Genomic DNA, 27443 nt, shown 5'->3' with positions numbered 1-27443 from the left:
TGTACCTATACAGAGAAAGAGAACAAAGAATTTGCATTTGTCAGCTACATATTTTATATTTTGCTAGGTACTTGTGGGGTTGGGCATATTATTCCACCTTGTTACTGCATTTCCTGCTTTCTAAAATAACACTTTCACTATATTTAGTAGGTAATAAATCAGAAAGCTAAATACAGCACATGGATACATATGATCATGTTATATAATAGATGTCAGAATTTGTCTCCTCTTTTTTTCCTCTGAGCTTAAACTGCCTACTTAAAAAAGAAAACTTGGAAATATTTTATGAGACAGAAGGGAAACAAGAAACAGTTCATTTCAGCAGTCTGAATCCAAACCTTACACTTCCCTCATGTAAATCCTTGCATCTGGATGTTTAGAAGATAATATAAAACAGTCTCAAATCAGTTGCTAGTTTCATTCCAGTCACTGGATTTCTAATTCAAAATCTTATTTAATCTTGAACAGCATTTTAAGGACTCCTATCCTAAATTCTTCCCAGACAACAAGGAGGAAATGGATCCAAAGCAGAGCAACTCGTGGTAATGCTTTGCCCTTTGCTGCACCAGGTGTTCACTTGGTGCAGAAATACACTAGGGTTGTAAAAAAACAGGAGAATTTTGAGAAAGACGAGCTTCCCTTCATGTGAAGGAGGAGAAGACTCCCAGAAAGAAATCAGATAGTTCCTGTGGTGGTATCTACTAGTGAGACAGGAGGTGATCAACAGCTTGGACGCTTTCTTTCTCAGACCTGCCTGCTAAGAAAGCAGGTTGGCGAACACACATTTCCAAAGCTCAAATCAGAAAGAATGAAGCAAACCCAGCAAAGTCTGCTTGCTGCAGGAAGGGACTGTTGCAATACCTCTCCTAACCAAGGACTGATACTGATAAGGCATATCTCACAGTATGGCCTGCAGCAGGTAGGGCTTCCAAAATAGATCCAAATTTATACTACCAAGATAAATAATAAGCAATTGGCATAATTTAGCTTTTGTTTCAGAAGTATAGCAGACATGCACTGCTTCAGCCTTTCTTTCTGAGGTCAGACACACAGAGCTATGTTCACACTCACGATGTGTTCTGAGACCTCCAAGCAGCATTTCTGCTGATGACAATGAGCCTCAGTTCAGGCACCAGCTGTTTTGAGGTTTTTTAGTTCATAAACAAAGTGTCATGAAGCAGGATTCAGCTCATTTTATGTCTCAACTAGTCACTCTCAGGTTCTTTTTATAGTCCATGAAGAGACATAAGCATTTCTAGGGCACAAGCAACCTGACCTATTTCTGTCCCGAATGTGGGATGGGATGAATCGCTCCCTGGAAGTGCCAATTCCTCTCCATTGACTACACATGAGAAGATGACCTGCACTAGGAAACCACATTATGGTGTCTAAAAGCAGTCTCAGCTGCATGCATGTAACAAAGGCATTTCTCAGAGACATTGTCTTATCCCTTTTTTTTCCAGCTGAAGTGAAAGCTTAGTGCTAAGAAAAGTATTTTACAACAGCAAGGAGGGTCATTTACTGCAAGGACCATCATCTATCCAGTTAGATCTTGGCCAGCGAAAAGTCTTTCTCTACAGTGTAACAGAAAACAATCTGAAAGACAGCAGTTATGTCAGATGAGAGCATCAGAGAGAGAACAAAAACTTTCCTAACAAATCTGCCATTCATAGAAAGTGCTAAGTTAATGAAAAAATATATATATGGTTATCATACAAGAGGTATTAATAAGAAGATAATTTATCTGGGACATAATTAATTATTTTAATAGTTTTTGGCTATGTTGCACCAGCACCCAAAGTTAAATCTGAAAATAAAGTGGCTAGGTGTTTCTCAAAAAGATTAACTTTAAAGGTGTCCCATGCATGCCATACTTTTGTTCTTTAAAACATATTTTCCATTAAGATGCAAATGTAATACCTTTTTGCCTGGAGGAACTAGGTTTTGATTTGCTTTGACAAGGTGGGAAAGTGCTTTCTTTATGTTCTTTTCTTTCATGCTTTGCAGCACAGCAGATGGAAGAAAAGTCTCTAATCCCCATTCTTTTCTGCAATAAAAGGCATATATTTAATTTCACATTCCTGTGATGATGATTATTTATCTAAAGACTGGTGACTACGATGCCAAGTGAATGATTACCTGAAAACAGAAGGAGAGTTCATCAAGTCCAGAGTTTTGCAATAACATGTTATTTCTTAAATTTAAACATTTTATTTTTGATGAGAAAGGTATTTTAAAATGATAAACAATTTCTCTTCTACCCCTTCCATCTCTTCATCCATGCCATTCAGAAAAGAATATTTAAGTTTGATATCTAAAGTCTATGTTAGACACTACTTAATTACATTAACAAGCATGATTACAGAATTAAAATAGCAGATAATTTAACAAATTTAATTTTATTTTCTTGGTTTCTTTTAGAACATGGAAACAGAGCCTTTTTTTGTCACCCTTATGTTTGGGGGTCGGGGGGGGAGGTCTGGTTCCTCCTCAAATGCAACCAGTTTGCCTCCATTTACCAAATTATTTTTCTGCTTGAAGCACCCCTTTTGACAGAAGACTGACTCTTCACTCATCACTATTTTTGCAGACTCATTAATAGGATAGAATATAACATTGCCTTCAATATGATGGATAAACTCTTCAAGACTGAGTGTGTAACAGTTATTATTTCCATTCTGCAAGCAAACTAAGCAACAGCAACAAAAGTTTTAGTGCTTAGTTTTTATTTTGTTGAGTTTTTTTTTTTTAATCTATACTGATATACACACATTTGCACTTTCCAATGTTTATTTTTAATTTTAGTTGTATACATGTATGTATGTATATGTAGTTTTAAATATATATAGAGTCTAACATAGGACAGGTGCCTACTGGAGTACATCTGCATTTAAAAAATATTACAAACCCCAGTCTATGACCTACTGTCCTCTGAACCAACCAATAATCTGAATCTTACCATAATAATCTTTACTAAAACCATAGGATTCAGACCATATAAACTTAGATCTTAAATCACTGAAAGCAAATGAGCAATCATATTTACATTTATAGTTTATTTCACATGCTCAAACAGATGATCAAAATGTAAAGCAGACCCAAAGGACAAAATGTACCACTCTTAACACACCTGAATTAATTTCAGGGACAAAGATTAAATCTAAACTGGCACATGCATACAGACATACTAAAGAAACAACCTTAAATAATCTACAAGTTACTCCTAACATTTCACTCTTAAAGAACACACAGCATTCTCAACTTACTCTATGTACTTGAGGGAGATTTTCTGAGTTTGCTTGGTGGTCACAGTTGCAATATACATTTGTAATGCAGCCAGCCGCAGGGCAATGTCATATTTCAGTTCTGGTCCAAATCTTTCCTGGACCACATCGTTACAGCTCTGCCAAAGAACCAGTAGAGGGAGCATCGTGTTAAAAAATTTTGCACTAAAAATAAATTACTGCTCTTTTCTTTTATTTCACCCCCCCCCCCCCTGTTTTTTGTTGGTTTTTTGGGGTTTTTTTTGTTGTTTTTTTTTTTTTTAAATTAACAGTTCATGAAAAGTAACCCCTAACTCAGAAGCAGGACTCTGTTTTTTCTTTCAGAGGTGTCAGATATTTATGATATGGGCACTAATGAAAAATGCCAGTACTTCTGCCAAAGAGCAAAAGGCATGATTTTTTTCACCTAAGCTCTCTTCAGCCTTCCTGGAGAGAAGACTAATCCATCCTCCATCCCAAAGAGTGCTTGGAGGGTATCAGTATACCTGGATTCAGGATAGCAGGATTCCACCTGGTGAGATACTCAGGAGAACCACCCTGCTTGTACATCAGTTCTCCCATCCCCTTTACTGGAAGTGCCTTTTCAGACATCATTTCTGTCTGATATTACAGTGCCATAAATAAGTATTAACAATTAATTCAGCTTCACTCTTCTCTAAAGCCAAATATATTTTGGAAAGATATCAAAGCATTACTACTTGGAGAGACTTATGAAGAAAGAGGACTTTGCAGATGATGGAGATTTGCGCATTCCCCAAGTGCATTCACTGGCTTTATGCAGCAGTAATAAAAGCCAGAATTCACTGCAACCATGCTTTTCTGTGTGAAGATGTAAATTTATATATATAGAGTAAGTGTATTTTTTTTTCTCCTTTACACCAGCAATGGCTGTGCTTTCACTTACCTGTACATAGAGATATTCAAAAGCAACTGGATCTCTTCTTAAAAGATCAATGGGATCCTTTGGGACAAAGCTAATCCTGAAAAGACATCTCATCTTATGCGAGCTTGGCCTTTGGGTCACCTAGGACAGTGCAATAATAATATTAGAGCTTGGCAACCCTGGTAGAGCAACAGGGTCCATAGCCTTGGGCAATGTTACCCTGCTCCAGAGCCCTGTGGTAGCAGGAAAAATAATTCTGCCAAAAAAAAAAAGAGCTTTGCCATGGGCAACTTATTAAGTTCTTCACCTAAGAACATCGTATATATAATCTTGTGGAAGGACTTTTAGACTCATACAGGCATGACTGCCTGATAAAACTCATCCTCAAAGCAACAGAATTCACTCCAAACCAGGGTGAAACAGATTAAACAGACCTTAACAAAAACCATCCAAGTGAAATCCAAACTGAATTGAGCTTCAGCTGGACTAAAACACATAAAAGAGAAGGGTCAGATGTTTGGGGAGAGGTCACATTTTATTTCTTAGGCTGCCTGAGAACACAAGTGAGGCCCAACTTGGCAGCCATTACTCTCACCTTCTCTTGCTTTTTTTAATCCATGAGGCAAATTGAGAGAAATTAGGTCTTTTTCCTGGATTGTTCTGGATTAAGAGATCTACTCCATAACTTCTGACTAAGATTCAATACATTAAAAAATTAAAAAGTCTGCTTTATGTGTTGGTCAGCAAAACTTTTTTTAAGCATCTAACTCGGTAATCTGGGTATATTCACAGGAGACCACTGCCTAGCAAACAATAATTGGATAACAATCCAAACCCACCATTTTAAGTCATGGTCAGCAGCAACATTATAATGGCAAATTAAAGTATTGCTGATTTTACAGGAACTTCAAAGAAGACACCCTCAGAATTAATGTAGTTTATGTAATTTATTCATTAGGCTAATGCAGTTAGAGAGTTAGGGTACTTTAAAATCAACATATTTTCTTGACAGAACTGTACTTTTAAAAATCTCCAATAGAAATCTCTGTCTTGCTCAAACAATTTTCAGAAGTTCTATTTATTGCACATTGTCTCACCTCTTTCCTAAGTATATAGACATACTCTGCACATATTAATAAAAGCTCCAGATAGGATTTTTGAAAGCTCACTAACTGGGTTTATTCTGATCTTTCTGATTTCGGTGAGAATTTTACCAATAACTTCAAGGAGATGGCTGGGCTAGGAGGACAAGTACTGAGTATTTCTGGATATTGTTCAATCACTGGGTAGCTTATACCCCCAAGAAAAGAATGTTAACATGACAAAAGCAAGTGCTTAAAGGTTAGAAAATGCTACAAAGACTGTTATCTGGTAAACTAAGCTCCTTCACACCATTACACAGACTAATTATAATTACAGGAATTCTGTCATTAAAATTAAGTATCTACATCTAACAATACATTTTTCCTTCTTTTTCCAATTTAACTGAAATTTAAAACTATACTAATGTTCTCCTGAAACACAGAAATATAATAGAAACTTTCAGGCTAAACAGTTTGGCAAAATGATAAGCAGATAAAATCAGGGTACTCTGTGATAACTGTGAAGAAAGTTTAACTTTAGTCACACTTCCCTGATCTAAGGAAGAAAGTCACACCAACATTTTCTGTGTCACATTTCATCATCAATGAAGTGACACAATGTACCTCTGTGTAAACAAGCAAACTTGACTTCATCAGAAAGAGACTATTCCCTGTCACACAGATACAGATCTGTATAATCAAATTGGAACGAAATATCAAAATAAGGTTTTTAAATAAAATTTGGCCAGACTGTGCTTCTCAGAATTGTTACCATAGATTTGCCAGCTGTTGAGTATGTTCACTAGCTGGGCCTCATGTGATAGGGAAAGGTTAGGTAAGTATTTCTCAGATTTCAGTCTGATTTTTTAAATTCTTTATATTTTTGAAAGGCCCAATAAAGCAATGAAATATAATGGTTTTATATCAGAAAATTCCTGTGAGAACCTTATTCTTTCAATCAGTTCTAAATATCCTAGCTATTTGATAGACTATATCAAACTAAAAAGCTTGCAGCTAACTCATCTGAGTAATGAAAAAGATGGAAAATTTACTGATTAAGCCATCTCATTAATATCTGTTTTCATAGACCATTACACAAACCTGAGTTAGAGTCTCTTGTTCATGTAGCAAAAGAAGCTTCGTTCCAGATCCTTCCACTCTCTGCTCCAGCATTAAGGAGAAGTGTTCAATACACTTGATGGAAAGCTTTTCTTGGAGTGTTAAGATGACATCCTAATTAACAAAGGATTTATAAAAAGTGCTTAAATTAATGAAATGCTTGGGATCTGGTTCTTCACTGCCGCACACCCTGAATGTACCCAGCACAGGGCAGAAGCCCAGGCTTTGCGCCTGTTTTGCACAAGTTTCCAGGACATCACAACAATTCTTCAAACATCTCCAAGATGGTAACAGATATGAATGTGAGAAATACATAAATGGGATTGCCATGGACAACATTCTATTGAGATTTAACATGGAAATTATATTGGCATGGGCCTTAAATCATATCTGTCTCCCTGGAAATAAAACCCAACAGCAAATAAGAGATGGTCTTATCACTATTCTCTTCCCTTTATCAGGGCCACGCCACTAAGTAGACAAACTAAATTTATAAGTTCAACAAAAAAATTTAGATGAATGGCCTTTATTTGTTCTTATGGCAAAGGGGTTTTTAAATTTCACTTCTTGAGTTTTAAATGCTAACAGAAAAGTCAATGATGATGACTGTGCAGAACAATAGCTCTAAACTGATGGACCATATCAATTTTTAGAGACTCCTGATTAGCTTTTTTCACACTGAATTATGACTAAGGAGAGTTAATTTGGGAATGACTGTATCTAAAATAGCAGCTAAACAAACCTCTTCACAAAACCATTCAACTAATCCCTACCTTACTTTCATATAACGCTTTGTAAATGTATGCAGATTTATTAATATCATTTGTCAAGGTATCTTTTACTTTAGTGAATACTGTAGGAAAAAAGAAATACATAATAACCCATCATTTAGAAACAGTTTCACAGTATGTTGGTGACAAGATTAAAACATTTCCTTCCATCTGAAAGATTTTCAGACATACATAAGTATCCAGATGGATAGGATTTAGTAAGGAGATCATGACAAATTGTAATCCAAGTGTTTTAACATAATTTAGCAAGATTAATTGATCAATTACAGAGTGTTTAAGGAAAATCAAGATGAAACTGGTGGAAGGATGAAAAAATGTAAGTGGGAAGATGGGGACAGCTCTCTACAATGTAGAGAATATAAGATAGCATCAAAGAATTGCTAGCTATCACTCTAAATAATAAAGGCTAATATTATACTATTCTGACCAATGGGGAATTTATTACTTTCACATTAAATCTACTTTTATTTATACATCTAAACTATGCTAAAAGACAGTGGATGTAATAGTAACATGAAGCAGCATAATACTAAATATAAGCTTTTAAGAGAGGGTAATGGCACTACTTTCCATCACTAGCTCTTCTGGGCCTTTTAAAATACGAGGCTAAGGCACACAGTCTCTGAATTACTGCACCAAAGTTTTTGCTTTTCCTCCCATCTGATAATTTCAGAGTCAGCCCAGGTGCCATGACCCAACAATATGGAAAGTGAGGGCTGCAGCTTAGGTGCTGCTTGCACCCTCCTTTTTAAGTGGTGAACTGCTGGACTGCTAGGACTGCTAGAGGTGCATTTACCTTGACTCACCTGGGTGATGTCACCCCAGTTAAGCAAAGAAGCAACAATTCACACCCACCCACCCACACTGAGGAATACACAGACACATGCAAGAATATGTAATTTATAGCTGTGAAGGCCTCAGAATATATAATTGCCTGAATTAGATGCAAAAGAAATTATTCCTACCAATAGTCAAAATGACTAAGTTCAAAGCAGGCTTACAACATCAATACAGCTAGGTAGGTAACTGAGTCCACATGGGTATCTGTGCCAATGACTTCAGATTTGACATTTGGTCTGATAGTACATGACACATCCACGACAGAACTACTGAAAACTAATGTAATGTGATGGCCAAAGACTGGTCTTCAGGGGAAAAACATCTTGGAATAGGTTGGTTGTTTATATGCTCATAACAGAAAATACTTGAAAGTGGTCTTGTGCTCCTTAGAAGGGTATGGAGAACTCACTAGCTACATGAGTAATGTCTCCTATTTCTTCACCAGCCAAATTTTCAAATTAACTCAAGGAATTCAATATCCCATAGTTGTATCCCATGGACGGAATGCTTGTATCCACACCTGCATTCAACTTATGCCTAAGGCATATATGCTACATTTATTAACAAATGTTGCATGCCATTTTCAAGTGTGACTCTAGCATGTTTTGCCATCAGACTGGAGGATATTTCTTGTCTGTCTTAGTAAATAACTCTCTTTGCTGCTCTAACTGATTGAGCATGCTGCTGAGCACAAAGGCAGCCTTTCTTTAAATATTCCTGGTTTTACAATCCCTTAAAACTAGCTAAAGCTGGCATCTCCAGCCTTCATCAATCATCCCACCCATGTCCCTTTCATGTCTCGGTGTACATTTGGTAACCAAACTCTAGATCTGGTAACCAATCTGTGTTGAAACGAGCTTCACCAAACAGTAATGCTTACCACACTGCTCCAAGGCTCTCACAGACACTGATGATGCCTCTGATTTAGGAACCCACATGGAACAGTGTCACACACATTCCCTGGCAGACTCTGTTGTGTGCCAGGGCTTTACCTTTTTATTTCTGCATGTGAAATGTGTTATGGAAAGTGTAGAGGGCACTGCACTGAGGCAAGTAATTTATCACCAACATAATCCTACAATATTCCATCTTAAATTCACTGAATGATAAGCTGGATGATATTCAATCAGTAACCAACATCTTAATCTTCTTAGCTGACAAATCATGCTAGTGTTTGGCAGCATATCAAAACGATACAAGCACACAATTTTGATTGTGCTCCAAGCACATTAAAGTCATCACTTCTTCTTCACTGTACACAATACATTTTTAGGAGCAGAAAGATGGACCAAATCCTCATTATTTGTGAACTAAGAGTCCAGCTCAAACTGAACAAACCAGTAATTTTGTTTTTAAAGCATTCCAAGTAAATGATAATAACTGAAGGTCTCATACCAAGGAATAGTTAGCTTACCTTTATTGAAGTGCTGCAGTCGAAACGGAAAGATTTGGTTTGTCCATTTTCAAGATACACCTTTAGAACATTTGGCATGAAAAGAAGCGAGTTGTCCTTAACTGTTTCCTGTCAAGCAAATTAGTGAATCAGATTACAACATGCAACAAGAGAAATATAAATATTGTTCTATCAAGAAGTACCTAATTTTGACAGAAAAGCAAAAACTGAGAAGGAAGGTGCTGGCCCAAACTGAAAGAAGAAATACCCATGCCCTGCAAGGGTCTAGCCAGGCTCATTACTGCTGCCCTCTATAGGTTTCTGCCCTGGAAAAATATAACTGTTCACATACATTTTATGTTTGGCTAGGGGGACTCTGTTTTCCCTAAATACTATCTGTCTGACAATAAATATTGCCTCTGAAGTTGAAACATTTTCACTGAAATAGAAAAATGGATTACTGTTTCCCTGAATATAGTGAGCTATTTAGTGTTTTCAATCTAAAAAATTGAAACTACAGTTTGTTAGTAAGGATTACAATCAAGGTAATTAACATGTTCTTTATAGAGGGATATTAAATACTGCTCTTTCTTTCATCATTTAAGAAGAACAGCCTATAACATTGCTACTGAATTTGATGATTCATAACCAGTATAGCAAAATAAAGATGGAGAAGGAAGGGAAACAAATCTTTGGAGATACTGTTTGCTTCTTTTTATTTTACAAAGCAGAAATTGCTTTAGAAAAAATGCAGTACCAATTTAGGTTTGGAAGAGAGTTGGCTAAAGACATGAGAGTGGAATGATGCTCTGGCAAATTATGAAAATGAGCTGGGAGTTCATGTCTGAGGAGGAGTTCAGTGCCTCTCAAAGAGAGGCTGGCGTTGCCTGAGGTCTGGAAACAATAAGTTCAAGGAGATAAAACAAATTTTAAAGTGGTCTGTGAGGTTAATCGGTTTTTAAATTAAAATCTTAATCCGTTTTTCTGACATGGTACCTCTCTTGAGCTTATGGGCCTCATGAAAACATAGTTGATCTGAAGAAACCAACAGACAAACACTATCAAAAGTATAAAGACAAATGTGTTATCACCACAAAATTAATTCACTAGCATCTTAATTTTATTTTAAGGGACAAATTTTTCATAAAATTATGGGCCTAGTGCACTTGAAAAAAGATCTTTGGAAAACTTCAGAAACAGAAAAACCCTTCTCTTTTCAAGCCTGTCACTGCTTTTCCTGCCATGTAATTACCTCCCTTTCCAGGCTTGAGCTGTGCCTTTGGATGAAATGCACAATCCTTTCTGAGGTGAAATAGCTGCATACTCACCGACACCTGCCCATTGATAATTACTTCCTCAGAGAAGCGCACTTTGACAGGATTGGACTTCAATCTTGCCTTTTTTGCAGCACTAATAAAAGCTGATTTAGGAGACTGGAAGAAAAGATGATGACAAGATATATCACATAACTTAAAATTAAAACCTTTCTTTTCTTTTTTCAGTTATTTCCCCTATTATATGCTGGAAACTCCATGCATACAGCAACATTTTGCATACAGAAGAATGGAAATACGGTCAAACCATTATGCATCTTAAGGTAATCTCTATGTACATACACATAAGGAAACACCAGTACATACTGAAAATACTGGAAATTATCCCACTGTTAGACTGGAGCAATGAGAAGGGTTCTCAGTGCACACAGAAATTCCTGTAGTGTTCCCACAATGACTGCAGTCACCCAACCTCATCTGCATGAAGGGACACTGACCAGAGACCTACCAGTGACCCTTTCTTTACAGACTGAATAGAAAATCTTTGCCTAATCTGTGATCTATTGGACAGACATACACACAAATTTTGCAAGAAAAGTGTCTGTGAGGTCTCCAAATGCAGTGGCATCTCACTGTATTTGTGCACTTCAGAGCACAGGTGAAAACCACCAAGAGGCACCTGCAGGCCATCAGGCTTCCCCTGAAGGCACCCCCTAAACACACCCTGTGCCATCAATATTGACATGTTGTAGGGCTTCATGGATTAGAAATGTAGAAGCATTCCGAATTTTCTTCTGAGACCTACTTGACTTTTACCTACTACATCTTCAGGTTCACCTGTTTTCAGCCCCGGGAAAAAAGATCTCCTCACTAGAGAAATTTGACTAACAGCTACTTTTTAGTAACAAAATAAATATTCACAGTCAATGGGATTTCCATTTTCAGCAGCAGAAGTGAGGTTGGTTTATTCTCAGGTTAGTTGCAAACACGGTGCTTCTTGGCATTGCCTCCTTCATGACCGTGATAATGGGCAATGGAAGACTTTCTCACTTTGGCTGAAAGTCACTGGGCTCTTTTGGGCCAGGTTTTGATCCATTTGTTTCATGAAAATATGAATTAATAATTTCAGAATCTTACTCTAAGTCCTAAGTGGCCTTACTAGTTTTGAATAAAGACTTACGTCATGTTGGTTTTTCTGTGAGAAAAGGAAAGGGGAGGCACAAGTGGTGATGATGCAACGTGGCATGAGAGCTGTCCTTGTAAACATGGGAAGTCTCATTTCTATCACTCAAATTCTGACTCAACAATCTGCAGGAGCAATGGAGTAGTCCAAGTTGGAAACAATGTGCTCCTCTGTTTCCGTCTCTGATCTCTGCTGAAACTGCTTAAAAATTTATTTTCTTGTGATGCAGAAGCCTTGTTTCTTAACCAGCTAGTTACTTGTTTCTAGTAACTAGCAGGAACAAGTCTAGTTCATTTCTGCATGCCTCAAATCTATCATCACATTGAAAACACGGTAACTATTACCATAGGTTCAGTATCAACCAGTGAACAAGGAATGAACACTGCCACATTCTCCCAGGAAACATCAGAGACATCCAGTAATCCCTGAGGCACAAAATAGAATCAAGAAATAAAAATAAATGCTTCTTCGCTTTCATAGTTCATTCTTTCTTACCTCTCTAGCACATATGACCACACAATAATCAATAATTGTAAATAACAGAAAATTCAACCCCATGAACAAACCAAGACCAGCTTCCAGAGTCACTGCTGAAAAAAGTGGAAGGTCCCCAGAAATTTTGAAACAACCACAAAAAAAAAAAAAGGAATAGTGCACAAAAAAAAAAAAAAAAAAAAAGCATCTCAAGGTGGGGGACCTTGCTGACTTCTTCAGCACGAGGGGACAATATGGAAATGCTGAAGCAGTTTAAATACTGTCCTCTGGAGATTAATTCCTAGAAAGATACAGTATAAAACAGTACCATGATTAATAAAACAACTCTAGAGATGCCTTCTCTAATTTCCTTCCTCTCCATGTAGTCTCCCTTGGCAATGTGTAAGGGGGATAGTTTATTTGGCACCCAAGCAATGGACTGCAAACTGTTGATTCCACCACCACAGGGCAGCACAGCAGCAGGATTAGGCTACTGGCTTTCCCTTGCAAGAACATGGGGAAAACAGTGGCTTTCTCTTACTATTCTTGCTGAAAAAATCTCTGTGCTGTTGCTTGCTTTTATTACAGATGAGTCACCAGTCTGGCCTCTCTTGACAGGCAGACTGCCAAATTTTTTCTGGATTCTGGCAAGGTTATTCCCATACAGCAATTCTGGAAAACCACTATGTGTCCCTATTGCTCTCTACAACCTCTTTTTCTCTCTACAGCCTCAAAAGTCACTTGCAGGAGGCATAAACACTTAAATTGTTTTATTACAAAAATGCGATCAACAACTAAAGGTTTGAACATATGTGGGCTTCCAAGAACCCCTCTGGGATGTGGGGTTTAATGTACCCATTGTACAGCCATGGGAGCACACCATGGTCTGCCATAAAACATGGCACTTCCTTTCATTTCCACTTTTGCTGTGGATACATGGGAAGGACTCTGGCCCTTTGCCAGGCACTCCAGGTGAGCCTGGAGCAGACTGTTTTCCAAAAGCTCCAAACTATAAACTAGGGGTGTAGGAAAATGAAACAGCTGTGCCAGGTATTTGGGAGAACATTCTCTGCTGGTTAAAGGTTTGAGTAATAGCCCAGCTTTTGTGTTTAATTGCGCAATGTCATTGTTTCTACCTCTGCATCAACTTGACACTTGACATTTTCTCCTTGGGAATAGAAGTGTTTCTAAAGGATGTGCAAATACCTGGGAAAACAGTTAGATTTGATTGTTGGAACTTGCCTGTCTAACAAAGCCTCAGCAAGACGATGTGCAGCTCTATTGTATTTTAATGTCTTTAGGTTTGTAGAAGAATGCCATCACTTAATGATTCTCATAGTGCCAGATAATAATTCATTTATTTCTGAGGCTCTGTGTTTTAGCCAAATGGATGCCATTATTCTCAGTTAATGACCTTAAGCAGGAGGTGTTTACACTAATGCAGGACATCTATCACTGCAAGTAAAGTATTTGCATTGACACAGATAAAAACAGCTTAATTAGAGTGACTTTTGCAAAATGAGGGCACACATTTTAACAAGGAGTCAAAATAACTCAAAACCCTCCAAACTTTATTCTGTGTGACCTAAGCCCTGTTTCCTATTAAAAGCTCAAATTTATTAGGATTTTATATATTTTTTACTTGTTTACATAGAATTCAAAGGAAAATATCAGCTGATCATTTCAACACTACCTAGAGAAACTGCTAACAAAAAAAACAAAGCATTGCACAGAAATATACTTGGAGGAAATAATAGTGAAGACCTAGACCCGACTTTGAACAATGCTTATAGTGACTGCAATCAATGGGCTTCCCATCAGCAGGGTCAAAACACGAAAGATTGCAGAGCAGATTTTCAGGAAAATGTTATCTTCTCATTTTCTAGACTTCTCAAAATCAAATCCTATATTTGTCAGTAGCATTAGAGTGGGTAATTTATTAACAGATTTTAGAAACAATAGCCTACATTATGAGGGAAACGTTTTTGGTGGAAGTAAAAACGCCTAGTGCTTCATGCACTAGGCATAAACTATAATTTGGGGGACATTGCGAAGGAAGTGGGTTTTATTTGCTGAAAAAGCCCCTTTGAGTGCTCTTGCCAATAGAGGTGCTGCAACAGCAAAACCTTTACTCATGCTCAAGAAAAAAAAAGGATTTAGTAGCTAGAAGAGCACAGTGTAGTACTGAGATATCATAAAGAAATAGCATGATAGCAGTATAGGGCAATCACAAGAAAATCTGCTCCGTAACTGTAAGCATCAAAATTAGAAATACTACATTTAAAACTACATAATGACTGTAGTTTTTAAACAGTCACAGAGTGTATATATGCAATAAATTTTAAGCTTGTTTTTTAAAAATAGTCATTAGTCTTATATAAAATACTCAGTATCCTAGAAAATAAGGAAAAAATTGCACAAGTGCAAAAAATGTGTTGACTTTTTGGTTCATGGCTAACAGCAATTACAAGCACCAGTATTTAACAAGCAAATAAAAGGTGAGTAAGAGGAAGAATTACATTTATTAAGTGGAACAGGACATAATGCCCAAAGGCAAACTAAATATGGTAATTCATAGCTGCGAACAAGGCTGAAAAGACTACACTGGCTCACAAGAGCATTGTAGAAGAGCAAGTAGGGACATGGAAGAAATAATGTGGAGTTTTACCACACAGTAATTTGTGTTAACCACACCGCACTGACAGAGGATCATCAGGATTATTTCTTTGTTAAACTCTTGGCACAAATTTAATTGTTGGAATAATGGTCAGATCTGGGTTCTCTCTTAAAAAGTTGGCAATCTATCATAGACAATTGCATTTAATTATTTGCATTATTTATATTTCACCATTTGTAGATGGTAATCACAGTCTGATCATTAGTACAACAAACTCTCAATAAGATTGTTGCCACAACCATTATGATCCATAAATGCTATTTACTGCAATTTTTCTGCAACTGTTGTGTCTCAGAAGTATAACCATGTTAAAACAAGAAGCATCTCTTTCAAAACAGAAGAAGATCCTATCTTTTTCCCATTGCAAAACTTAATGCACAGCAAAATTGCCACAGATCTCAGCCAGGCCTGGACTTCATCCAAGGAGCTTAAGAGATTAATCATGAAAGCAACCTATCAAATGATCTCTGCACATAAAATCTGAAAGGATATCAAACAGGCAAGTTATTTGATCTAAGTAATGCTTAAAACTTAATAAGGCAACAATCAGAATGATAGTTCATTTACAGAATAAAACAGTCGGAAATTATAATCAAATGCCATACTTCCAGAAATCAAAACTCTGAACTGCTTTAACTGCTTGAGCTGCTTGGTGACCTCCCTAGGAGCACTGGTGATAAGAACCTAACAGATATTTGTAGATTGATGGAAAGAAAAAGATAGCCTAATGCTTTGGCTTGGTCATAATTAAAATGAAATTTTAATGTGTTTTAATGTGTTTAATCATTAAATAAAACTGAATGCATTTAAGCAAAAATTATCTGCAAAAGCTTTCAAAGAGTACCAAGTGAACTACAGAGTACCATAAATCTAGATTACATCTACTTTCACCTGCAATCATAAAGGATGGTTACTTAAATGCAAAATTAAACCACACTCTAAATAGCACAAATAAAACCAATTAAGAAACAGCACTTTTGTAATCCATCTTGGCAGATATTTTCCTGCAATGGCAGAAGGAAAATCACCATTAAGAAGAGAGATCAATGAAATGTTTGTTGAGATGTACTTCTGTCAAGAAGAGGGAAGAAATTCAGTCTTTATTTAAAAGCTCTTACTTTCCTTTGTCTGGTTTCTACCTCATCATCCCAGTTTTTTTAGCAAAATAGTAAAAGGAAACATGGAGGAGGCTAAATTAAACAAATGTGCATCATAACTTTTGAAGGCATAAGTATTATTTCCAAACTGTAAAGCAAATCGTATTTGTCAGAGGATTCCCTGCACAGAAGACCAGGACAAGTACACAGCTGGAGTCAGCAACACCCAGGGGTTGCAAGGCTGAAAGAGATGCCAACAGGCTCAGGCACTAGTGACAGCAATGGTGTGGTGGCAGTACGAGGGCCAGCATGGACCAGACGTTCAAAGTGACTCAGGATACCCAGGCGACCTTGCAGCCCAAGGTTTGCATAAACGGAGGGGTTTTGCACTGCTTCAGGGCCAAAACTTGGCTGCACAAACTGGCATCATCCCAACTACTCCACATCCCTACAGACACCCTTGCTTCCACTGCAGAAAAAAACTGAAGCTGAAAGCCGTAAGGGGAGGATGCTATGAATCAATAAAAGCCTGGTCTGGACAGGGAGGGAGGTACAGTAACACTGCACAGACGAATCTGCCAGGTGCAACAGTCCTGCACTCAAGGCCCTCCCAACCAGTTCATTTCACCAAGCATCCCAACCTTGGGGTAAAAATCAGTCAATTAAAGCTAGCACCAACATGCAGGCATTAATCTCATCTTCTAACTGCTCTGTGCACATTCTTGGGGAGACTATCTTCATGCCTACATGAGATTAAATGTCCATCACCCCCAAAACCACAAGTGATTTGTCTGCTGAGGTAGAGCTGGGGGACTCTGATAGATATACTAGAGTGGGGCAGTGCAAATTCATATACAAATGGGCACATCAGTCCAAACAGCTGACAGAAAAGCGTTTCAGTAGCATCCTTAGCTCAGTGACATTTGGAGGTATTTCAGATAATGATTAGATTTTGCTGCTACTTAACAAGAGGAGCAGATTCTGCCTTGTCAGGCCTCACAAAGAGCTTGAGCAAATAGCTATGAATCACAGACTGACACAATTAAAGAATGGAAGGTACCTCAAGGATTATCCAGTTCCAAGCCCTGTGCCATGGACAGAGATACCTTCTAATAGACAAGGTTGCTCAGAGCTTCATCCAACCTGGCCTTGAACACTTCCAGGGATGGGGCATCTGCAACTTCTCTAGGCACCTTGTTCCAGTGCTTCACCACCCTCAGAGTAAAGAATTTCCTCCTAATGTCTAGTCTAAACCTACTCTCTTTCAGTTCAAAGCTACTACCCCTTGTCCTGTCACTACATGCAAAACCTCACACTTGGTCATGTTAAACCTCAGAAGATTCCCATGGGCTCATTTCTTGAGCATCTGGTCCTTTACGTCCTTCAGGTGTGTCAACTGTCCCCCTTGACTTGGTGTCATTTACAAATCTGCTGAGGATGCACCTAATCCCTTTGTCTATGTCATTGACAAAGATATCAAATAAAACTGGTCCCATCACAGACCCCAGACGGACATAATTTGTCACGGATGTCCAACTGATGATGGGGATTCTGAGATGTTGAACATAACACTCTGGATTTGAGCATCCAACAAATTCTTCATCCACCTAACAGCGCCTCTAACAAATCCATCTCTCTCCAATTTAGAGAGAAGGATGTTGTAGATGCCCTGATGTGCCAAAGCCCTAATAAACAGGTATGTTATTGGGGGCTTGTCCACTGATGCAGTCACTCCATAGAAAACCACTACTCTGGTCAGGCAAGACTTGCCCCTGGTAAAAATACCAGGTGATGACTTTCCTTCTTTTCCAGGTTAAAGGCTGTGCCTGTGCCATAAGGTTCCATTGAACATGGAGTGTACAATTTATTGGCATTTCAGCTTCCCTTACATTCAGTTCATACAGGGCTTGCTCTCAGACCAGCAGCATAATGATAAGAGGTCACAGCACCTCACAGACATAGTACTACACTTTGCTGTCCACTTTCAAGGGCGACACATAGGTGCACTAAAAGCACATGCCCTTTCTTCACCTGACATTTATAGACAAGAATTAAGCCTGTCAATGGATGAAACCTGCATAAAAAAGAAAGTGGGCGAGGATTTCTTTTCCCCATCATATATATTCACTGTGACCTAAACCACTGGCTGTAAAACCAGCAAGCTTTAAAGGCAGATAGGTTCTTCATTTAGTCAGACCAGGCCTCATTTTCATTTAAGGTGACTGATATTGGCCTGATCCTAGATCACCCTCCTGACAGAGGTCTTACTGCAGGGTGGCAGCCCTTGTCAGTTTTTGCTGTGGAATGCATGCTCTTCCCCCACGAATTAGGTGCAGTGCAGACCGGCTTCTAGAAAGGTGCAGGACAAGTAAAGCTGCATGGCCACCTCAAAACTAACCAGAAAGGCTAATGACTAGTACAAAGACACACCGTTTTCAAGATGTACATTTTGTCAGCTTCATCAGATAAACTTGTTTTCAAGTCTTTGTGTCAAATCCACCTCATCTCTTATTCTTGCATGAAAAGGATGCAATTATCCTTTCTTAATAAAAATTTCTGTGTATCAGGCTAAACAACAGGGAGCCAAATGCTGAATCTGAATTACTCCTGATGCATGGCTGAGGCCCCTCAGCAGCCTGCAATGTCCACATGGCTGTGCATGGACAGATGGGTTTCCTCCCCTGGCTTGCCTTCTCCCCGTTTTTCATGGGAGATGGGTTTGAGGTCATGAAGCCACTCCCACAAACCACTGAGTGAGTTGCAAAGTCACATTGCATCAACCAGCTCTGAATGGGCTGCAGTTTCTCCCAGTCCATTCAAGGAAACCTCACATGGGTGTCTGTCTATCTGCTCTCCCTTTACCTCCACAGGCTGGAGATGCAGACAGAGCCCTCCCTTAGATAAAGTACAGCTGCTTTGCTGCAGCAGTGTAACTCTGTGGGACCAGGGCAGAATCAAGAAAAACCCAGGAACTGCAACAAACAAGAAATTGAAGCAGAACTCAGAATTCTACTCTATCACTATGAGTTTAAAGACTGTTATTTTTTAATTTACTAATGTAGCCTTTGAGTAGAGGACACAGTAATGCCATCTTAACACCACCTTTAATAGACACAGCCCTTACTGCACTTACTTCTTTTTATTGCACAGATAATGCAGGGACACAAGCAGAATATGGGCAGAAAAAGAAGCTGCTATGTTGCTAGGAAACTAATTCAGAAAACATTGACAATACTTACAGGGTAAGGTTGAACAACAGTGAGGAGGATCGATTCTTTGCAGCTTCTATAAAAAGAAAAAACAAAGCAAAATCAAGTAAAGAGTCATTCTTTTATTCACTATCGATAACCTGCTTTTCTTTTTAATGGAGAAAACTGCATTAATATGGAAGAATGTTCATTACAATGACATAGCAGAGTAGTACAGAGATTAATAATATGCCAAAATAACGACACATATTACGAAATAAGTTTTTTCCAATCTAATAAATTGAATTGGCCTAACAGTGCAGTTTATGCTACAAACTTTTTGCTTCATCAGAGGAACCTGCAATAATGGTTGTCTCTAGCAAGAATGAAGTAACCTTTGATTAATTGCATTGGTTCAGCATCTGTAGTCCATTAATTTCTTTTACCTACTTTACAAATGCAAGTCACTTTTATACCACCTAGCTCTTGTACACTTCAAGCCAAATCTTTTTGAAACAGCAGCATTCTTTTTTAAAACAAAAATGAGGACAAAATTTAACCTCCATTCCTTCTCTAGATCACCTTTTTAAATGGGTGGGAAAAGACTAATGTTTGGTGAATACTCCCATTAGAATTTTAAGTTTTTACAGAAAAACTTGCAGAATTGCTAAGGAGAGGTTTTTCTTTCAATTTAAACAGCTCTTCTTTATGATGAAACTAGTAAATGCAAAACATATGAAAATCTCTAAAAATCCACAACTGATTTACAGGAAAAAGAGAAGAAATTATTACGAATCTTGATGTGACCGAGTGGCCTGGACAAATAATACATATAATTTAATTATTGGTGGGTAGATGGGGGTGGTGGATAACTGTGGAAAAGTAAAGTGGAAGGAAGGAAGAAAAGACAATCACAGTCTATAGCTCTTGTATTATCTTTTGATCAGATGGTTGCAGTGGGTGATATTAGTTAAGAAAAGGTCAGCTGCCATTTTGTTGAGATAGAATTAAATTTCTATTGGTTTTACTACTTTAAAACATAAATTGTTTATTTATGTGAGTTACCACCTGGATAAATTGACATGGAACTGATTTTGCATGCCTGACCCCTTGAGCAGAACTAACTAAAAATAATCATACTGTATTGGTTGCATATAGGGTCACCTTATAGAAAAAATGACAACACTGATATGCAACTTAAGAAGCCAAAAGGCAAAAAAAATGGAGGAGAGAATGAAGGCCTAGTCAGAAAACTATTCTGGAATGTCAGTCTATACTTGATGAAGCAAACACATTATTAAATGCCAACAGGGATAACAAACTCTACTTTTGCCAAAGCCATCAGTCATGTAAGGAGCAAAGTCTAATCTAATACCATGTAACTAAAAAAAAAAAATTGCTAGAGCTTCAATTTTTTACTTCTTTTATTAGATATTTGCATTATTACCACATTTTTTGGGAATCTACAAATGCATGTTAAGAAAGGTAATTTATTTCAAGAACCTCATAATCTCTGTGCTATCCACATCTATCCAATTATGATTGCTATATTAACCTAGGCAGGTTAGTAGACAGAAAGGCTCACAGCTGTTAGTTTGGGATAAACTGCAGCACTGGGATAACTGCACCATGACCAAGTGATCCTTTCAATTACTTTGAACTCACTACTTTATGTTTCTCATGCTGTGCATGATTACCACCACCACCTCTGCCTCCTGCAGTCCAGCTATGCTAGAGAGTTGTCTTTAAAAATAAAATCAGCTTCTCCTGAAAATGCTTTTCAGCTATTCATTATTCTTGGATTAAACCTGTCCAGGTGTCAGGCTAGGCAAGATTCATGCTAGATTAGAAAATGTTTTTTTTTTTTTTTAACTAAAAGATCAAAAGGTATATCTGGTGGAAAAGACTTTCTTGTAGGATAAACACTTGCATTGGAAGGATGCTAGATGGGACCATACACTCAACATTTAAGGTTATAATAAGACCCTTTGGAGTATCTGCTTAGTTTCACCCTGAAATGTCTTTCCTAATGTGCCTAAATTTTTTAAAAAAGCCTATATTACAGTTATTTTAATACCTTTCATACTCACTTAACAACTACCTAATTATTTCTGTGCTCTTTTAGAGTCACTTAAGACCAAACATCTGCAATACCAGCTTAGAAAACAAGCTGCTGACTTTTTGAGTGCTCTGCCATCTCACTGGCTAACGCCAACATCACAACAAAATATCTTCATGTTTCTTTCATTTCCTGACATTAGAATCAAACAGTGATAACAAGGCTGAAAAATCTGATGGGAATTTGTGATTCATCTCTCTGTCCTTCTCCGTGTCCTGCGTGGTGATTATATTTGTCCATTCTCACTACTCCTCACAGCTACTTGGGCTGCAACAAGAAGAGAATATAGATGGTTTGGGAATCAAATCATGTCTATTATAAAGGTTAAAGTTGCATTACTAAGTATCAGGCATCTCGAGCTGCATGAGGCATTAACATTCAGCTACAATGGCAGCCTCTGTGAACTTGAGGCTGGAAATCACTGCCTCTCCTCTGCTTCTTGCTAGCTGGAAGAGAGGAAGGGCAAAGGCAGGTGGGGCACATGGGGGAATCCCAGGATCTGAGCAAAACAGAATAAGTGGGTCTATTATTCATATGCATCCTACAGCAAATATAGCACATAAATAGAAAAAAATGTATATGTTGCTCTTAAGAAGGAGAAATGAAAAATTGCTTATGCTAATTTTAAAGCTTTTAGCAGTTTTACATACTAGAGGAATACTTGGTTTCTTTCACACTGAGGATGAACAAACAAAGAATTAATTAAAGCTATAATAAATAATATAATTTTCAGGAAATACAATTCAGAAAAATCTTCTAACCTTAACTTAGCTGTTTCATTCACAATGAACAATAAATTCTGAAGCTCTTGTTCTGAAACACTTTTCTCTGCTATTTTAAAATCATCTGTTTCAATTTGGGTCTCACTATTGATAAGAAAGACCTGAATTCCACAATTGTGGATTTTGATGCCATGATCTGCAGTATGTTTACACTACATTTTTGAAGTAAGGAAATGGAAATCAATGGGTCAAAAGCTAACTAAAAAATCTAACAGGTTACCTCAAATGCCCTATTCAAAGCTAAGGAAAGTGGAAATTATCTTTTAGTATTATGAATATTAACACAGTATTATTGAGCAAAGGGTTTGCAAAGTCACTCTATTGTGGTACATTTGAAATTATTTCATAGAATGAATCACAGGGTTGGCAGTGACCTTAAAATAATTTAGTTACAACTAAGGATCATTTTTTATTTGAGTTGTATATACATTTTTAGGTAAAACCTGTTTTGCAGTACTTATATTCATCTAGGGAAGTTACAAATTTCACTTCCCCAGGGTTTTATCATGAGCAACAATTCCTGTGGAAGAGTTTTCCCCAGAGATCCAGGTATATTTATTTCCGGGGATGGTGACATCCTCTGGAAGGACCTTGGTGGGACAGAGTTGACCCAATTTAAGGCAGTTTCCCCATTCTCAGTTGTTATTACACAGCACAGACACACAGAGTGAGCTTTGAGGTTCTGTGATGATTCCAACCTGCCTGAGTTGACCTGGGGCACCTTGATAAACTATGAGACAAACTCAGTACTCATGGATACCCATGAAACAATGTGGAGGGATCCAGGGAGAAAGGCTTTAAGAAGAGTGTGCTGGGCTGGTTTTGCCACAGGAGAAGCAGCACTGTGCAAACAAAAACACTCAAGCTAAAAGCCCTCAGCACCAGAGAATCCTCCAGCAAGAGCCATGGCATGTGGGGCTCTTCCCTTTCCATTTCCAAAGGCAACCCCACAGAACACAAACTGCAGGCAATAGTTGCATGACTAATTGACAAGTACAACAGATTAAACCAAGCTGGAAGCCATGCTACTGTGGGCACATACCTTTTGATCTTTAATTACATCTACCCATCGATAATCACTGTTTTAGCAGCAGGTGAAGAATCAGACCTCTCCATGCCTAGGACAATGTTTTCCAGAAATCGTTTTAGGTGAACACAGAAAATTATACTTTCTCTGGAGGTTGCCAATACTTGGAAGAACCAACTGCTGGAAAAGTGGTAATGGGATTTCAGTCTCTGCCTTTTCAGCTGACCCTTAGGAATTCTCCCTGAACATCCTGTACACAGTGAGAGATGGCATTCCTGCCATCACACCATGCAGGCAAGGAAAGGTACAATACACATGGCATTACATTACCAGCTCCATCTCAGAAGACAGTTGCAGGAAGCATAGCAGGAAGCTCATAATATAAGGTACACCCAACAGAGGTGAGGTCTGGGGTCCCAATTTAGGGAGGACAGGTAACACTGCATGAAATAGAGTCACAGAAGAAGTCATATGAGGAAGTCACAGAGAAGTCATATGAGAAGCCTCATATGAGGCCAAGGTACCGATCTTTGGGTTCAGACACATGAAGAACAACTTCAGAGATGAGCATCAACTTGGATACTGTTTTCTGGAGATGACAGAGCACAGAATACAAAGATCATAGTGTCCAGGTCTTATTTTTGGAGATCAGAATGGTGCATTGTAATCCCTGGTATCAGAAGGCAGAGACATCACAATCACATTTGGAAAGCTGTGGCTGCCCTGTCTGCTGATGTTAATGATATTACCTGTCCTTAGTCTTGCTGTCAAAGGAGTGAAATACTTTTGACATCCAAGCAACTTCAACTTGTGAACTCCTGAACCCTACACTTTAATTTGCATAGCCTGCTACTTCACAAAGTCATTAAAATTTAAGTGTGCCATCAAATATCTGAGGGCTTGCAACAGCAAAAGCAATCTGCACAAGAACTTGGGAATTTTGCAAGAATCCTGATTGAATGCCTGAGCCCTAAAAACTGTGTAAGTAATGGATGCTTGAAACAACCACTGACACATAAAAGTATAAAACACATAAGGATAGGATTATTACAACACTGCAGGATCAAACAGCAGCAGAAACACAGCTGAGTGAAAAGATGCTCAGATTCAAACATAAATAACTTCAATAATAGCATACTGAAAATTACTGTCAAAGCAAATTGTGTTCTGTATAAATGTTCTTTATTTTAAAGGCCTGGCATGGTGTGAAAGTCAATCTTTAAAATCGTCACAGTCTGCTGCTGGCACTAATTGGAACCCTTGTTGGCAATCTCTGTAAGGGGTCAAGGAGTGAATGTGTCTGCAGGCTGAATTACACTCGCTTCCTCCAACAAAAGTGGTCCCTTCAGAACAGGGCTGTGGCACACTGGTTGGCTTTCATACAGCAGATGCCATCTCAGATACCTCTGCAATAAAGGCTTTGAGAATAAAGAAGCCTCCTCTTCTTTAAAGCTGTTCATCTGTCAAGCTTTCACAGGTACCAGATTCACACTGTTTCCTCCTGTACTAGCACTGTGGGAAGGTAAGCCCTATAAAGTTGTTGAATTTCAGTGCTGTATGACAACTATATTTACCTCTTATCAAAATAAACCCTCCTCTCATAAATACTCAAAGGTTTCCAGCTGCTCATATTTTCAACTTTAAGGCTGTTAAAACTTCATAATTGAGTTACCAAAATGTTGGTCAAACAGTAAATACCTGTGTATGCTGTAAATACCTGTGTATGCTGTTAGAGGAGGGCTTTGGCCAGGCTGCTTGAATACCAGCAGCAGTCTTACACTGCTGAGCAATGTTACCTGCTCCTTACTACACTGGAATTCAATTAATTGAGTGCACCTCGAAGTACTGGTGATATTCAGAAAACTTGACATAGACAAAGGTGCCTTCTTTAGACAATCATTTTCCTACTTACACAGATTTATGATGGCCTCCCTGAACCCCTGGGAGCACTTGGGATTAAACTTCAAGACTGAACCAACAAAATATTAGGAGTTACTACACTGGAGTTCTCTCATCCAACAGAAGCAGTATGTGCTTATTTTGGTCAATGTATCAAAAAACAACCCAAGAACCAGATGAGCATGTGTGTGTATCCGATGGACTGAGACTGACACCAATTCCGACTGTTGGCATACCACTGCCAACACTATCAGCACGTCAATTAATCCATGCTGCATGGAGATGCCATACAGCCAAGGAGAAAAATGCAGTGCTTATTCCCCTATTAATTAATTGTTCAGCTGTCCTCTTCTAATTAGACTTTCTACACATTAGTTTTAAAGGATCAAAGGCAGACAAAATAGGATAATATTGGTCTCTCAGGTCACTCATCCAGGCCAACATTCCAGTGCTAGTTTTCTCTATCATTAACTGCCAAAATCTCAAAAGCTCTGAGGAAACGTTAATTTTCAAAGTGTAATGAAGAAAATGAATATGAGGCAGTCCCAAGATGTCTATTGATGGCATATCTTGAGAAGTAGTTCTATGGAGCTTTAATACAATACTAGCAAAGTAAAATATTTACAGAAGAGGTTGGTCTCACCATGGAAAGGTCAGTTGTAGTCTCCTGAAAATTTCTCATCTTTATTTGTCACACTGTGCTGCTTCCATCAGACTGCAATTACTTTTAAATGGCATTTCTATGAGCATTTTGTGCACGCCCTTTTGGACAGTTTCTAAGTCAGCTAAGTGCAATTCTGCTCTCCATTCAGCAGCTGTCCATGCCCAGATCCAGCAGACACACAACACCTGCCCACTGTTCACAATGTTCAGGGATGTTAAACCCACAAAGTCAGTCTGGGCTCACTCATTCTTTGCACTGGCATTCTCATTGAGGATGTCCAGGAACTTGGGTTGTAACAAAACACCAAAGCTCCAGAACAAAATGCTCAACATGGTAAATTCTAACCATTCAAAAAAATCCACCCCAAAGCTGATGTGACAGACTATGCTTTGAAAGAGTGGCATGAACCATTCACCTGAGGAAGCCACCAGAGACCCGCACAACCAGCAATCGTTATTAAATACATTCCAATTTCTTCATCATTTCTTATATTCAGCTTTCAAAAATGGAGTCATCATGATATTTCTATAGTAGCATACATTTTCATATAAAGTTTAATTTAAAAAATGCTAAATGTAATAACAACATCTTTCTGTTTTCTAAAATAACTTCTAAATTTTTGTAAATATATATGGATGGTTAAACTGAGTTCAGAGTTCACTTACTCAGGAGGAGAAAGAAAAGAAATACAACATCTTGAGAACATATTTCTAGAGGTCTCTTATGTTCCTCTACATTATCTGAATTAGAATAAAAGAAATTTTCTTATGCTCTCTTGAATTTCTAGCACTTGTTTAGACACCTTGATGCAGTCACACAGTCTCTTGAGTTTTTATTTCATTTTTGTTTCAATAGTGGAAACAGATAAAATAATGAAGGTTAAAGCTGAAGGGTATTATGAGACAACTTTTCAAACCGTGGAAATTGGTGTTACTCCATTACTTATCTCAGTATAACACAGAGATTATCAATATGATCTAGCAATTGAAAAGGATGTTTCAGGGAGTAAACATAATTCACATAATGAAGCATTCACATAATGAAGCCTTGTCGATTTCTTCTTCTTTCTTTCAAAGAGCTGCTACGTAAATTTTCATTTAGAAAAGAATTTCGGTCTTCTGATGGCTTATTTTTAATGCCTGTTTTTGCTGACACTGTGTTAGAAGGCAACAATCATCACTTTACTCAATAATTTTTTTTCTCTAGTTTGGATGCAGCAGATATCTCAAGCTCCATGAGAAGGGAAAGTTTTGAGATAATTTGTGCTGGGCTATTTCTCTTCATTTTAAGTGGTAGAGCAGCTTAAACTTAGCCTAGAAGTCACCAAAAACTTCATGGCACAGCTAATGACTGTAGAAATGTAGCCCCTTTGCAGAAATGTAACTCTGTGCCCAGGTTAAAACTACACTGATGAGTGAACAAGCAGGGTGCAGCTCTGCTGTCACAAACCATCAATCCAAAGCTGGACTGGAGAGTGACTGCCTATGGATTTGAAGGAAATTCCCCTTGCTGGGATGGCCACAGCATCCTCTGGAGCAGGAAAAGAAATGTTGCTGTCTTCACAATGAACACTGGCTCTAGCAGAGCTCTTGTTTGCCTGCCTGGACTTCACAAAATGTAAACAATTGACATACTGATACTAACACAATGCAAATATTGCTTCATTA

The 27443-nt window shown here is 38.1% G+C and overlaps 1 protein-coding gene across 3 annotated transcripts in view; it reads right to left on the bottom strand.

Annotated features, from left to right (window-relative positions):
- FRMPD4 (FERM and PDZ domain containing 4) overlaps nt 1-27443 on the bottom strand; it is a 293442-nt gene that overhangs the window by 11390 nt on the left and 254609 nt on the right. For all 3 annotated transcript variants that reach the window (XM_054271553.1, XM_054271551.1, XM_054271552.1), the window contains 7 exons: nt 19337-19382; nt 10721-10825; nt 9414-9521; nt 6351-6482; nt 4189-4308; nt 3267-3403; nt 1921-2047 (listed from right to left, as the gene is read on the bottom strand). In XM_054271553.1, coding sequence (XP_054127528.1) covers nt 1921-2047; nt 3267-3403; nt 4189-4308; nt 6351-6482; nt 9414-9521; nt 10721-10825; nt 19337-19382 — 775 coding nt within the window. The remainder of the gene's footprint in view (nt 1-1920; nt 2048-3266; nt 3404-4188; nt 4309-6350; nt 6483-9413; nt 9522-10720; nt 10826-19336; nt 19383-27443) is intronic.

The sequence above is a fragment of the Melozone crissalis genome, unplaced genomic scaffold (genome assembly GCF_028551555.1).
Source record: "Melozone crissalis strain CALT ecotype California unplaced genomic scaffold, PUWL_Pcris_2 ptg000013l_1, whole genome shotgun sequence".
Taxonomy (NCBI): domain Eukaryota; kingdom Metazoa; phylum Chordata; class Aves; order Passeriformes; family Passerellidae; genus Melozone; species Melozone crissalis.
This window is presented reverse-complemented; position numbering and strand designations above follow the sequence as displayed.